Source organism: Trichechus manatus, unplaced genomic scaffold (genome assembly GCF_000243295.1).
Source record: "Trichechus manatus latirostris isolate Lorelei unplaced genomic scaffold, TriManLat1.0 scaffold00010, whole genome shotgun sequence".
In the NCBI taxonomy this organism is placed as follows: domain Eukaryota; kingdom Metazoa; phylum Chordata; class Mammalia; order Sirenia; family Trichechidae; genus Trichechus; species Trichechus manatus.
Window position 1 is genome coordinate 2,137,902 of NW_004443946.1, and position 15,676 is coordinate 2,153,577.

The 15,676-nt window shown below is 36.6% G+C and overlaps 1 protein-coding gene across 5 annotated transcripts in view; it reads right to left on the reverse strand.

Annotated features, from left to right (window-relative positions):
- MAP4K5 (mitogen-activated protein kinase kinase kinase kinase 5) overlaps window positions 1-15,676 on the reverse strand; it is a 123,493-nt gene that overhangs the window by 57,699 nt on the left and 50,118 nt on the right. For 4 of the 5 annotated variants that reach the window (XM_004370847.2, XM_023726163.1, XM_023726162.1 and 1 more), the window contains exons 4-5: window positions 4,253-4,343; window positions 3,732-3,796 (exon numbers count right to left, since the gene is read on the reverse strand). In XM_004370847.2, coding sequence (XP_004370904.1) covers window positions 3,732-3,796; window positions 4,253-4,343 — 156 coding nt within the window. Of the gene's footprint in view, window positions 1-3,731; window positions 3,797-4,252; window positions 4,344-11,965; window positions 12,932-15,676 lie in introns of those variants that run through there. The other variant, XM_023726164.1, reaches the window with a different exon arrangement.

The window sequence follows — 15,676 nt, forward strand, 5'->3', positions numbered from 1 at the left end:
GTTAACCAATGTCATAAAACAATATGTGTACTACTGTTTCATGAGAAACTATTTGTTCTGTAAGCCTTCACCTGAAGTACAATAAAAAAAGAAATGAAAAACTATTCTAAAATTTCTGTATATATCTTTGGATATATATTTGGACTTCACTTCTGACCATGACCATGTATTATTTTTGTAATCAAGAAACAACAACAAGTAACACTGAGAATTTTAAATGCACTTTAAAAGTAAGAGATTTACTCTAACAACTTTGGCAAGTAAAAATATTAAGCACCCATTATTTGCAAGGCATATTACTAGGCATCACAGAAAGTTCTATAGAAAGCAACAGAAATTATCTCAATTCTCAACAATTTATCAAAAACAAAAGAAACTGTATAAACATTTATTATAGTTCTACGGAGAATCATAAAGAGATTTACTGCTAAAATATAGTGAAAAGCAATATATAAAATACGCACATTTATTTACTTATTTTAAGATCTAGATAAATTTTCTTTTAGTATAATTCTTTACAGTATCTGTCAAAACAGCGAAGCTTGATCCAGTGCCTTATCTAAGAATTTTAGAAGTAGTCAGGTCACTTCTGGCAACCAGATTTCTCCCTATTATTAAATATAAAATGCTTGTTATGCAAGTAACCAGCCAGAAGCTTTGGAAATATGTCTTCTAATACCATGAGAGAATATTTGAAATCTGGGGTGGTATTTGCTGACAGTGAAACCAAATCAGGACAAGTAATCTTTACTGAGAGAAGTAATTTTGATCACTGGCTCTTTCTACCTACTCAGGAACATAAATTTTTGATTCTTAGTAACATGATGAAATAAAAGGGAAGCCACTTTATTAACAGCAATTAATTTATCAGTGTAGCTGTTCCCAATTACTCTGTTTGTTATCTGGAATAACTATTTACAAACATGTATACCTCTTAGATTCAATTTAATTCAACAAATACCATGTTTTAAAAATGGAAACAGAAGTTTCAAAAAAAATAAAATTAGTTATCTCAAAACACTTCTTTAAATTTAAAAGGGAAAGTAGTAAAAATTGCCAGCTACATAGTTTGATTTTTGCCACATTTTTAAGAGTTCTCATTGCGTAAGAGTGTGAATAGATAAAAATTATAATTATTGAATAAAACTTCTTCATATAATCATATCATCATTCTTCATAAAATCATGGAGAAGAAAGTTCAAATTCAGTGATGCAAAGCTGTTTTCTACAAATACTACTTTAAAATCAACAACAGGGTATAATAAAAGTTTTCTTTTAATCTGGGATAAAAATTCTCAATTTTGAAGACTCATTCTAAGCTAAATAAGGAGTTCTATATTACATAAGATTTTCCTCACTGGGAAATTCTAGTATAATACATAAGAAAATGAAAAACTACTAAGAAAAGGAATCAAACTGTTCGTTTTTAAAACGGAATTAGTTCTTGTTTAAAAAAAAAACAACTTAAGAGATAGTCTAAGTATTAATATTTTGGTACTTTGTAATATTTATGTGGTGTTAAATATTATTTTAAACAAACAGCAATAGCTGGAGCTTAGGCATCAATCAAGACTTTCTTCGTTATGTGTTATTTCTTGTGACACAAGTAGATAACTATAGTATTTATCAATACATTTTTATTATAATAATTCAAAACTTTTATTCCTAAATGCCTCTTCCCTTTCTCTAGAGTTGTTGTTGTTGTTGTTAGGTGCCGTCAAGTTGGTTCCAACTCATAGTGAACCTATGTACAACAGAACAAAACACTGCCCCGTCCTACGCCATCCTCACAACTGTTGTTATGCTTGAGCCCATTGTTGCAGCCACTGTGTCAATCCATCTTGTTGGGGGTTGTCATGGATTGAATTGTGTCCCCCAAAAATATCTGTCAACTTGGCTAGGTCATGATTCCCAGTATTGTATGAATGTCTACCTTTTATCTCCTTCTCTGATTTCCCTATGTGTTGTAAACTCTATCACTATGATGTAATAAGATGGATTAGTGGCACTTATATTGATGAGGTCTACAAGATCAGGTAGTGTCTTAAGTCGATCTCTTTTGACACGTAAAAGAGAGAAGCGAGCTGAGAGACACGGGAACCTCATACCACCAAGAAAGCAGTGCTGGGAGCAAAGCGCGTCCTTTGGACCTGAGGTTCCTGTGCTGAGATGCTCCCAGACTAAGGGAAGATTGATGAGAAGGCTGACAGAGAGAGAAGCCTTCCCCTGGAGCTGAAGCCCTGAATCTGGACTTTTAGCCTACTTTACTGTGAGGAAATAAATTTCTCTCTGTTAAAGCTATCCACTTCTGGTATTTCTATTACAGCAGCACTAGATGACTAAGATAGGCATCTTCCTCTTTTTCAATGACCCTCTACTCTACCAAGCGTGATGAACTTCTCCAGGGACTGGTCCCTCCTGGTAACATGTCTAAAGTATGTCAGATGAAGTCTTGCCATCCTTGCTTCTAATGAGCATCCTGGCTGTACTTCTTCCAAGTCAGACTTGTTCGTTCTTCTGTGAGTCCATGGTATATTTAACATTCTTCGCCAGCATCATAATTCAAAGGCATTGATTCTTCTGGGATCTTCCTTACTCATTCCTTATTCTCTAGAGGTATGATTTATAAATTTGAGTGTACTTATACAATATAATTTTTTAAAATCTAAGTGTGGTCAGCTATGATATACATATTCTTTCATGATTTACTTTTTTCATTTAAAAACAGGCCTTGGGGAGAGACAAGTCAATATACACGGAAATACTTCATCTTTTTAAATGCTGCATAGTATTCCATATCATGGGTGCAGTGAAGTTTACTTAACCACTGCTCTACTGATTGATATTTTTAAAAAAATTCACCTCTACAGCTTACAAAACACTATTTAAACTGGGCTAGTACTTCTGTTTTTACATCTACTTGACCACATTTGTAAATTGCATGACTGAAATTTTAAGACTTCTCATATAAAGATTTCAGCATAGAAATGTTTAAAAATAGCTCATATTTCTTAATAATACAATACACAATGCATAGTTGTAATGGGAGTTTTTACTATTCCATACTTTCCATATTAAATAAGGAAAAGAAAAATTATCATATAAGAATTCATGTGTAGTCTCAACTTCTGGAAATTTTCAACAGCAAATTAGAAATTAAACTGTAGAATCAAAACTAAAACTATTTCTAACTATTACTGAAACAAAGTCATATTCAACTCAGAAAACTGTCTAAATTAACAGAAGGTTAAATAAAACACGCCAAATTTAAAAAAATCTGTCTGAATTTTAAATATTAAAACATTATAGTGTCAACTGAATTGTCTCCCTGGTTAGCAAGTTATTATTAAGATAGACATATATAATTTCTTTTATGTGTGCTACCTTTGCATTTCAAAATTCATTTACAAGGAAGTTCAGGCTGTTTCACTTGTAGATAAAACACTTTCCTAGAGACTATGTAAGACTGCATCTAAAAAAAAAAAAAAACTGGATTATGCATGTACTCTTGGCTGTCTCAGCTCAGGCCCAGGCAAATTTAATTAACAGTAATAACCAACAAAAAATAAGACTTAGGTTTCTTTTATGCACTATTCAGAATACGAGTACTCAGAATGTAAAATAGTAAATCTAGGGAGTCCAGGTTAATACTCCTGGTTAACCAGGTGTGTCAAACAACAGTCTATTAAAGTCAAAGTGAGTTTTAAAATGTAAAGTCAAGTTTACAGTACCATGGTAAATATCCTGAAGTGATCCACCACCACAGTATTCCATACAAATCCACAGTTTCTCCCGACTAATATGTAAGAAAAAGAAAATTATATTAGCTTACAGTAATTCTCAATCACTGAAATACTCTGAAGACTCACTCTTCAGCACAAAGTTCAGGACAGATTAGGTGCAACAGGAAATTGCCCTGGCAGTCTCTCTTCAAATTACAGAAATATACATTAATTTCAGCTTTGTTCTCATCACAAATGGTTCAGAATATGATCAAAGTTTTCTAAGTTAAAACACTTGCCTGTAATCATTCATAACGTTTCACTAAGGTTGCCAGATAAGGTGAGACTGTATAAATGGAGGTGTCACTACCAATATAAAAGGGGAGACTTAAGAAAACCCTAGAAATTTTAGGACTGTGGGTAATATAATTTTTAAAATTTACATGCATGACAGCGCTTTCATAAAAGAGGAAGAGTGGTAACAAAAGGAATGAATACAAAGAGAAAGCAGTTGTTTCTGTTGTTTTTACCTGAGATAGCTCCCAAAGTAGGCAACAATGTTGCAATGTTTACATTCTTTAACCATAAATATTTCTTGTTGAATCAATGAAAAATCATCTCCTGAAAAACAAAATGATAATAACTTGGTCATCATGTTACTCAATATCTCTAAATACTGGGAAGAAGGAAAGGAAGCTTTACAGTAAATATTAGATAGCGATGAGGAATCAGACATTTTCAATACTTCAATAGGAGTGCAAACCGTACACTCTTCCTGTAAAGCCAGAAACCTTAACTATACATAAAACCTTTGAAGTCCACTATTTCACTTAAAAATTCTGTTTTCTTAAGAAGATATGCAGAGACAGATGTTCACTGTGGTATGGTTTAGTAACATAAATAAGTGTTGAATAAATGGTTTAGTAACATAAATAAGTGTTGAATAAATTACTGCAATATAGTTAAAAACATGTTTTGATTTGAAAAGATGTTCATAATATAGTAAGCTAATAAAGGAGATTTTATATATTTTATGCGTTACTTAACGTCCACAATACGGTCTGTGAAATAGGACGTTATGTGATTCGGATGTTGTGTGAACACCATATTATATACTTAGCAAAGCCATATGGGATACTGCTTCTATCACTAGCACTGGTTTTGCTGAGTTTGGGAGCCATGATGCACTTCACGGTAATACTTTTAAAAGAAAATTAAACAGAGAGAACACTAAAACTCAAGAGACAGACAATACACAAGATAGGATGCTGCTGCATACAAGCTGAAGCACACAATGTCATACGATAAACTTTATTTTTAAGTACAGAAAGTTCACATTGAAGTTATAATAGAAAGTACAGTATAGTATCTAAGCCAGTAACATAGGTGTTTATTACAACTATCAAGACATATGTATTATAGGTTGTATTTGTACTGTACAATTATACACCTGGCAGTGCAGTTGCTTTGTACACAAGAGACATGAGACACACATGTTGCATGAAGGAAGCTGCTGCATCCACTACGTCCCACTCTCTGATCGGGATTTCTAAACTCTATTATAACCTTATGGGACCACAGACATATATGCGGTCAGATGCTGCCCAAATGGATGTTATGCAGCACATGACTGTATGTGTATATGTATATATATATGTATGTACACACACACACACACACACACACACACACACACAGTATACTGCCTAGAATGGTACTGTCACCATCCAAGTCCATTTTGCGTGGAAACTGTATGTTTATTTCAGTAAAAGGAATTTATGAGTTGATAAAATGATTGCATGTGTATTATCTAAAGGCAGGATAATGTAGAAGATAAGAGCTTAAGCTCTGGATTAGACATACCTGGATTCAAATTCTGTCTCAGCTACTTGCTGGCTACATATACCTGTTACCGTCGAGTTGATCCAGATTCACAGCGACCCTAAAGGACAGAATGGAACTGCCCCATAGGATTTCCACGGCTGTATATCCTTAAGGAAGCAGATGGCCAAGTCTTTCTCCTGCAGAGCTGCTGGTGGGTTCAACCCATCGACTTTTCAATTAGCAGCTGAGCGCTTAACCATTGCACCACCAGAGCTACTACTGGCTATATAACCCTGGGCAAATGGCAGATTGGCTCTGGCTCAAACACAAAGTCATCTTAGAAAAACTACAAGGTCAAGAAGCAAAAATTCGGAAATTAGGCCTTAGGTAAATAAACAAATAAAATCCTCACACAAGTCAGAGATATTGTCCCCTTTATAATTCCAACTCTTTCAATTCAGAGCCAAAGCAAAGCTTTAACTATTTTGCAATGCCATAAATATCCTTTGAAGAACCAATCACTACTGATATGGTTTGTATATACATTTATTTTAGCTATTATACACTGAATTTATTTATAATCATTAAGACACTCTTTTCAAGTCACTTTATGTAAATGATAACTGTTAATACAGTTATAGGATTTAATGCTAACAATTTTGAAGGATTAGGTAAGCCAAATGTGGGTACAATCTTCTAACTGAATAAAAGTCTGGGTAAAAATTAAAGCTTTTATTTGTAAGCCGAGAAACCAACTATAGCATAAGTTGTTACATATACCTTAAACATAAGTCTTCAGTGGCAAACTTTTACAATTAAAGATTTATTTAATGGTCTGTCAATGGAAGGGGATCCATGGGGATAATCAAAATAGAAGATGATCTCATGTTCCAAATTATCAATTTAGGCAGAAGCAGTGAGTACCCTCTGAAGGTTATATAGTAAAACGGCTGCCCACCTAAGTACAGAGAAAACGCACTGCTTTTCTTGGCAATCCATGGGTACCAGAATACTTTTTCTCCTTTTATCTCACTCCTTCAGCTGATTCTTTTCCATTAAAACTTATTCTTTGTGCATGCTATTTCCCAATAAGCAGGCTAGATTCTAGCCTATTCTTCATTTTATGAAGAAACCTGAATTACAAAAGAAAAATCACCTCACTTCGTTAATATATGCTACTCTTTGGATTCCCACCTACTCACTTTTAGATTGCACAGAAGTCATATCTCAGCTGTGCTGAAAAATTTTTCAGTTAAGTCTGAAGCTTAGATTTTCTCACAGGAGTAATTTCACAAATGGTGCCTAACGTCTTAATGATGTCTAAATTCTTAAACTGACTTATAAAAGTCAGTAATACGGCTGAATTAATACAACTAGTAACAAACCACTACTTTTTCAGGGAAATTAGTTCTGAGTTCTACCCCAAGACTGCTCCCAGCAGTAGCTAGTGAGATTTCAGCCAGGAAAGGCTGGGGCCCTAGTGAATCGGCAAGCTTTTTAGCTGCAAGCAGAAGTTCACAAGGACAAAGTCATCGATAACTCAGATTTTTGGAGACTATGCCTTATATGTAACTTATTGAGTGAACTCCTACTTTGGCTATATTCTTCATACATCTCTTTCACTATTATTTTAAGCTTATGCAAAGGGGGCAGAATCTTCTGTGAACTGAAATTGTACCATGGAACAGATTTACATAAACAAAACAAAACAAAACAAAAAACCCTGTTGCTGTCAAGTCGATTCCAACTCACAGCGACCCTAGAGGACAGAGTAGACCAGCCCCACTGGGTTTCCAAGGAGTGGATGGTGGATTCAAACTGCCAACCCTTTGGTTAGCAGCTTGAGCTCTTAACCAGTGTGCCAGCTGGGCTCTGATTTACATAAAGGCAGTATTTTTGTAGTCCATCTTGAGAAGCAGATAAGCCACACATAGTATCGAGCACAGATCTAGCTAGTTTATGAGAGCCTACATCAGCCTCATCAAAATGATCTGAAATTTGGATAATCCACTTTATTCTTCTGATTGGGTGATGCCAGATTAACATTATCCCCCACTGATACAGCAGAAAGTCCACTAGGTTCAGAGGCCTCAGTCCTCTAGGTTCCAACTCTGTTGCTCATGTATAAATGGATTTTGAGACATTATCTTCTAGAAGAAGAGAAATTCCATTATTCATACTCTGGCAATGGAAGGATGAAACTAGATGAGAAACAAAGACCCCCTATCATTTCCATTTGAATGTCTTGCTAGCACCTTGAATTTAGTATGTCCAATAAGGTACCAACATGTTCTCTTGAAAACCAATTTCCCCTCCTGACTTTCCTGTTTGTGTTAACGGCATCAAGGACTAACCATTGCTGGCTTTGTTCATAGCCCTCCTAAAAGAATCCACCTTCATCCATAGCACCTACTGTTTGTGCCACTTGCTGATGGCACCAGGGTGAACAGCTAAACTGAAAAGAACTAATCAATAGCCTGAGATGAGATAATCACACTTGGTCTCTTGAGAATTGTCACCAAGGAGAGTAAGTCAGTTGTCAATAGAGTCATATTAAAAATCAAATATTAGATTAAGAGTCCATGAATGACTGTGGCTAAAGTTCCCAGAGATGTCCTACTGAAAACCTGGCTGTTGAGTGTGCCCTTATACAGGAGGGGAGAATCTCGCCAGATATTCAATGTGTGAGTATTTTTTTTCTTTCCTCTCTAATAAGGTCAGCTGCCAGTTGCACCACAGCATAAACCCCATGCCACGGAGTTGATTCCGACTCATAGCTACCCTATAGGACAGAGTATAACTGCCCCATAGGGTTTCCAAGGAGCGGCTGGTGGATTCGAATTGCTGACCTTTTGGTTAGCAGCTGAGTTCTTAACCACTATACCACAAGGCCTCCTCACCACAGCATAGGCAAATGTAACTGAAAATCACTAAGGCCAGGAGCTTATGAAGAAATGTTAGCATCCATCTAAGATACTCCACTGGTCTCACCCAGTCTGGAGCAAGGGAGAATGAAGAAAACCAAAGACACAAGGGAAAGATTAGTCCAAAGGACTAATGTACCACAACTACCATAGCCTCCACCAGACTGAGTCCAGCACAACTAGATGGTGCCCAGTTTGCTTGTCTGACGAAGACTGGAGTATGGACCCCAGACACCCTTGCAGCTCAGTAGTGAAGTCACTCCAAAAATTAGACAGGCCCATAAAACAAGACTAAATGGCCACACCAGTCCAGGGCAGGGACGAGAGGGCAAGAGGGAACAGGAAAGCTGGTAATGGGGAACCCAAGGTCAAGAAGGGGAGAGACAAGAGACAAAAGGGGCCACATAAACGAGAGACTCCATTGGCCTGAGACCAGAACTACTAGATGGTGCCCGGCTACCAACAATGACTGCCTGATGGAGAACACAACAGAGTCCCTGATGGCGCAGGAGAAAAGTAGGGTGCAGAACTCAAATTCTAGTAAAAAGACTAGAACTTAATGGTCTGACTGGGACTGGAGGGACTCCAGAAGCCATGGCCCCCGGAGGCTCTGTTAACCCAGAACTAAAACCATTCCTGAAGCCAACTCTTCAGACAAAGAGTAGACTGGACTATAAGACATAAAATGATACTCGTGAAGAGTGTGCTTCTTAGTTCAAGTAGATACACAAGACTAAATGGGCAGCTCCTGTCTGGAGGCGATATGAGAAAGCAGAAAGGACAGGAGCTGGTTGAACGGACATGGGAAATCCGGGGTGGAAAGGAAGATTGTGCTGTCACATATATGGATAGCTACTAGGGTCACATAACAATGTATGTATAAATGTTTGTATGAGAAACTAACTTGAGCTGTAAACTCTCACCTAAAGCACAATAAAAAAATAAGAAGAGGAGAGTGGTGACACGTCATGGGGTTGGCAACCAGTGTCACAAAGCAATACGTGTATTAATTGTTCAATGAGAAATTGGTTTGCTCTGTAAACCTTCATCTAAAGTACAATTAAAAAAAAAAAAGAAACAAATGTAGGTGTGTGTGTTACGGAACTAAGCCTGACTGTCCTAAGAAAAAAGAGTAAACACATAAGGAAAGAGTAAAAGCTTTGGAAGGCTTAGGGACGCTAGCTATTACCAGCAGCTTGACACAAGGGCTTAAGCCTTGACACTCTGGGGATGAACTGGGCTCAGTCAGTGAAAAGCTAGGGTAGATTTTATGGACATCAATTTTATGGGCCTTAGGCCAAGAAGAACCAAACATAACAGATCTCAGAACTGTTATCGAGGTCACATTCCCCACCTCTGAACTTTGCTATAATTCTTAGAAAGGAATCCTCTGTACTATACCAACTAATTTCTACCACCATTTTTTAAAATTGTGCTTTAGATGAAGGTTTACAGAGCCAGTTAGTTTCTCATTAAACAGTTAATACACCTATTGTTTTGTGACATAGGCTGCCAACCCCACAACGTGTCAACATTCTCCCCTTCTCGACCTTGGGTTCTCCATTTCCATTTGTCCAGCTTTCCTGTCCCCTCCTGCCTTCTTGTCCTTGCCCCTGGGCTGGTGTGCCCATTAAGTCTTGAATACATGGTTGAGCTACATGTATTATTGTTTGTTTTATGGGCCTGTCTAATCTATGACTGAAGGGTAATTTCTACCATCATTTGACTAATGTTCTAGATCTGACATTTCTAATGCACCATACAAAAATAAAAAATACCAAAAGATTATCCTGAGATAAAGACGAATCTTGGAATTTCAAAATCAATTTTAAAAAAATATTTCAAAAATAACCTCACTCTCCTGAATCCCTTCAAAAGTTGACCCAGAAAGAGTATAAACAGGCCCTTCACAGTAAAGAAAATATAAATTTCAATAGAGTTATAAAAGTATGTCTGTCCTCAAATTAAAGAAATGCAAATCAAAGCTATTTTTTATTTGATGAGACTGGCAAAAACATTAAGTCTGATAATACCCAGTTTGGAGACAGTGTTGGGAAACATATTTTCAAATCCTGCTTATGGAGATAAAAAACTGATTGACCTTTTTAGAAGCAATTTGGCAATATTAATCAAGCTTTAAGGTGTATACACCCAACAACACAGACAAAGATGTTCACTGCAGTATTAATTACAATAGCAAAAAAGTAAAAATATTCTAAATGTACATTAATAAGGGATTAGTTCAATAAATTATGGTGAATTTATACAACGGGATACTCTGCAGCTATTAACAAGAACAAATTACAGCAACATATGCTGACATGAAAAGAAGTTTAACACTTGTTAAACAGGGGTAAAAAGACATTTGCAGAGTCGTATATAAAAAATTTCTGGAAGGAAACACAAATAGTGGTTACCTCTGGCAAGTGGAAATAAGGACATGTGGACAGGAAAACTTACTTTCTACTTCACATCATTATGCTTTTTTTTTAACCATAAGCATTACTTTAACAAAATAGCAAAAACAAAACGAGGGCCCAGACTGAGAATGATTTTTTAAAAAGGCAAAGCAATCACAAGGCTGTTTTTGAATGAAGGCACATATCTCAAACGGCAATGATAGGCCTTGGAAGTTACTGTGGGGTCAAATTGTTGCTGCCTATTGAGTGTTCCACTCTGACTCCTAGTGTAGAGTACTACATAGCGTTTACTTAGTTCTGTGCTTTTCTCGGGAAAAGCAAAAAAAAACTGTGTGAACAACCAACTGACTCTTATCAAGAGACAGAGCCTTCTTGTGTGGTAAATGGCCCAGGGTGCACCACTACCTCAAACTGTAGACGTCCATGAAAATGCATGCTAATTTTAAACCTAGAAATGTTTAATCTCAGCATTCTACTTAGGCCCTAGAATAGCAGTAGCAGAAAGCATGGGGCAAAGCCACTAATTTCAAGTGTCTGATAGAGACTAGGCTCTGATTTAGTGCTCCTTGCTGAAGGCACTGGGGTGGACATCTGACCTGAAAATAACTAATCCACACCAGGGTCCTTCTTCTAAGGCTGGTTAATTAAAATCTTCATATTTTAGGGCTTCTTGAAACTACCCACAATTTTCTAAGCATCTGGAGCCCTTATCATTAAAGAAAGAGCATTTGCCCTAACTCTTCCCACCCCCTACCTCTCTTCATAGCCAGGCAATTTGAAGAAATGAGATATTTCAAGAGTACAAAAAATACAGACGGGAAACATATAACAACTGTATATCCATTTCTCAGCCAATATATATATTATATTATATTAATATGATCAATACTGAGGTCAAGACAATGTATGCACACATCAGAATAAGCCCGGTCTTCAGTGGAAGTCAAGATGGAACCAAGGTCCTCCTGTACGCCTTCTACTCCCATCATCAAAGAAGAGGGAGCCCCAGAAACCCACTCTGCCCTGCCCACAACACTCATAGCTTTGCCAGGACTAATCCCAGTGTGTACCTTACCACTGCTATGTCATTCATATCCCCAGGCCACTCTTCATCTCTAATCCCTGTAGAGCTTTACACATCCTCTGCTTTGTTCTGTTCTTGCTCTCCAAACATCTGAAACCATTCTTTCTGGAATACATGACCAATCAATTACTAGTCAACTCTTCTCTGAACATTCCCTTCATTTTCTAGCTCAGACAGAAATCTAGCCTTCCCCTGAGAACAATGATTCCTCTGCAGTCTTCTGAGCTGGTAGCTTTTTCTCACACAGACCTCACAACACCGGCTCTAAGGTGGAGTAGGTGTTCTTACTGCTCTTTGCTGCTTTCCGACTATTCTAGATATTTTACTTATTTATAACGTTTATACTTTACTGTCTGTCTCTCCTCTCTCCCCCAACTAGAAATTAAGTTCCAAGAGGGGGAAATCTACCTATTTTGTTTACTCATCTATTCAAGTGCCTAGAATAATACCTGGCATATGGTACTCCTCACCAACTACAACCCCTCATTTCCACCTTAAGGTAAATACTACTCTACTTATTTTTTAAAAGTTCCATACGTGATTTTAGCTACCCTCTTCTCCCAATAATTTCCTCTTATGTTACAGATGAAATAACTAATGAGAAAGAACAAAATTTGCTTACCAAAGATCAAATACCTACGAACATTTGCCAAACTGTATTTCAAAATGTTATACCCTTATAAAAGCTGTTTTAACTTCTTCTATTCCAAAGTTTTCTTCTAATTTTCTTTTTATTAATATTTGTTCTAGGAATCGGAGAGTGTTGCGATGATTGTAATAACTCAAAATTAAAATTGTTGTTGTCTGGTACTTGTTATGGATTGAACTGTGTCCCCCTCAAAACGTGTGTCAACTTGGCTAGGCCACAATTTCCAATATCGTGTGGCAGTCCACCATTTTATGACCTGATCTGATTATCCTGTGTGTTGTAAATCCTAATCTCTATGACATTAATGAGGCAGGATTAGAGACAGTTATGTTAATGAGGCAGGACTAAATCTACAGGATTAGGGTGTATTCTGAGTCAATCTCTTTTCAGATATAAAAGAGAGACTCGAGTAGAGAGGAGAGGGATCTCATAACCACCAAGAAAGGAGAGTCAAGAACGGAGCATGTCCTTTGGACTTGGGGTCCTTGTGCTGAGAAGTTCCTAGACTAGGGGAAGATGGATGACAATGACCTTCCCCCAGAGCAAACTGTGAGCTGGTGCCCTGAATTCAGACTTCTAGCATCCTAAACGTGAGAGAATAAATTTGTCTGTTAAAGCCATCTACTTGTGGTATTTCCATTACAGCAGCACTAGATAACTAAGACTGTCCTGTCAAATTGGCTCTGACTCATAGCAACCTTATGTATAACAGGATGAAACTTTGCCTGGTCCTGCTCCATCCTCATAATCATTGCTATGTTTGAGGCCTAGCTGCAGCCAAAACTTACTAAGTGCTAGACCTTGCGTAAGTACTTCACACACATTTTCGTAATGAATCCTCACGACAATCCTACTGGGCAGGTATTACATTGTTCCCATTTTACAGATGAGGACCTTGACATACAGAAAGATTAAGCAACTTTCTAAGGTTATGCAGTTAGTTAGTGGTAAAGCCTATTTAAGACACAGTCAGTCGGTCTTCTGAGCCCAAAATCTATTCTGTCTCTTAAACTCCTAAAATTATGTTCCATTCATGTGACAGTGTTTTGGGGAAGGCTGTAAGCTTAACTAATACCAGCAAAATATCCCCAATTACTATACACTGAACTTTTGAAAGTTAATATATTTTAATAGTTCCACCAAAAAAGTATATTAGAGTTTCCACTTGTTATTTCATGAAGTATCAATTGATTTATGCTTTTCATATCTATGTATTTCTATTTAATTATCCATATAATAAAATTATTAATCATGATGCTTCTGAGTTGTATTTCCTATTTTAATCCTCTGATTATTTATAAATATTCACAGAAAGCTATCAGAAACACGTCTAGTGCTACATGGGCATCAATAATGAAAACAAACTTTTTTTAAGCTAAAAGTTACATCTATGTTTTTTCCTTATTACTGTATTACACTAATATTTCTATTATAGAAAAGTCAGCTAATGTAAAAAAAATAATAATAATAAAACAAAAATCACCCATATCATCCAGACACATCCATCGTTAGTATGTTCTCTTCTAGTACTATAAGTGTATGAGATTTCCTTCCACCATAGGTACAAATTGGACTCATCATTCCCCTAGGGTTGGATATTCAAGTTTAAAATTTTGGTATCATTTACAGTAAAATTATAATGTAAAAATTAGATCTTTTAAATTAATGTTTGTAAGTAATACCAAGCAATGGCAATAGTATTTGATGGCAATAGCTGTTAAGTACTAAATACATTTCTGAAGTTTATGAAATGAACCAATGACAGGTTCAAAGGGAAAACATTTTAGTGGCACCTTATTGTACAGCTAATAAATTAGAAATATTATTTTCATAAAGCCAATTAATTCAATGTTGAATAACCCATCAGACAATCTTCACTATCCACAAAAAAATATAGCAGACAAGATGGTGGCAACCTGGCCAATTTCATTGTTTTGGCTGGTGTTATGGATTGAATTGTGTCCCCCCAAAATATGTGTTGTAAATCCTAACCTCTATGTCTGTGGATACAGTTCGATTTGGGAATCGGTTGTCCTTGTCATGTTAACAAGGCAGGATTAGTGTAGGGGGTCTCTGAGTCAATCTCTTTAGAGATATAAAAGAGATTAAACAAGCAAGCTAGGGGGCACAGATGGGGGAAGAGAGATGCCAAGCTACATGAAAACTGCCCAGGAGCAAAAGCTCAGAAGAGACAAGGAGGGACCTTCCCTCCAGAGTCAACAGAGACAGAAAGCTTTCCTCTAGAGCTGGCACCCTGAATTCAGACTTCTAGCCTCCTAAACTGTGAGAAAATAAACTTCCGTTTGTTAAAGCCACCCATTTGTGCTATTTCTGTTCCAGAGTCAACAGAGACAGAAAGCTTTCCTCTAGAGCTGGCACCCTGAATTCAGACTTCTAGCCTCCTAAACTGTAAGAAAATAAACTTCTGTTTGTTAAAGCCACCCATTTGTGCTATTTCTGTTACAGAAGCAGCACTAGGTAACTAACACACTTGGGAATAAGGAAATATGCTTTTATTTTCCAATAAGCCAACTGAATGTAGAATGTTAATAGAACAGCCATTTCTAACAATACATTTTCTTTGGGATGCCTATCTTAAATTCTGAAAACGCTTAGAGAGAAAATCTCTGTCAGTTTAAAATTCACTAATTTAGTATCTAAGCCTGAATACTGATTTAGAATGTGACATCAAAGGTCACCCTTTTTATTTTTTTATTTTATTTTTATTGCACTTCGGGTGAAGACTTACAGAACAAGTAGTTTCTCATGAAACAGTAGTACACATACTGTTTTATGACATGGTTAACAACCCCACAACATGTCAACCCTCTAACTTCTCAACCTTTTTTTTGCTGAAAATACACATAGCCAAAGATAGACCATTTCAAAAATTTCTACATGCACAGTTCAGTGACATTGACTACGCTCTTCCAATTGTGCTGCTATACTCACTTAAAATGAAGGCTTACAGAACAAAATAGTTTCTCATTTAACAGTTACTACACATGTTGCCCTATGACAATGGTTAACAATCTCACAATACATCAACAATA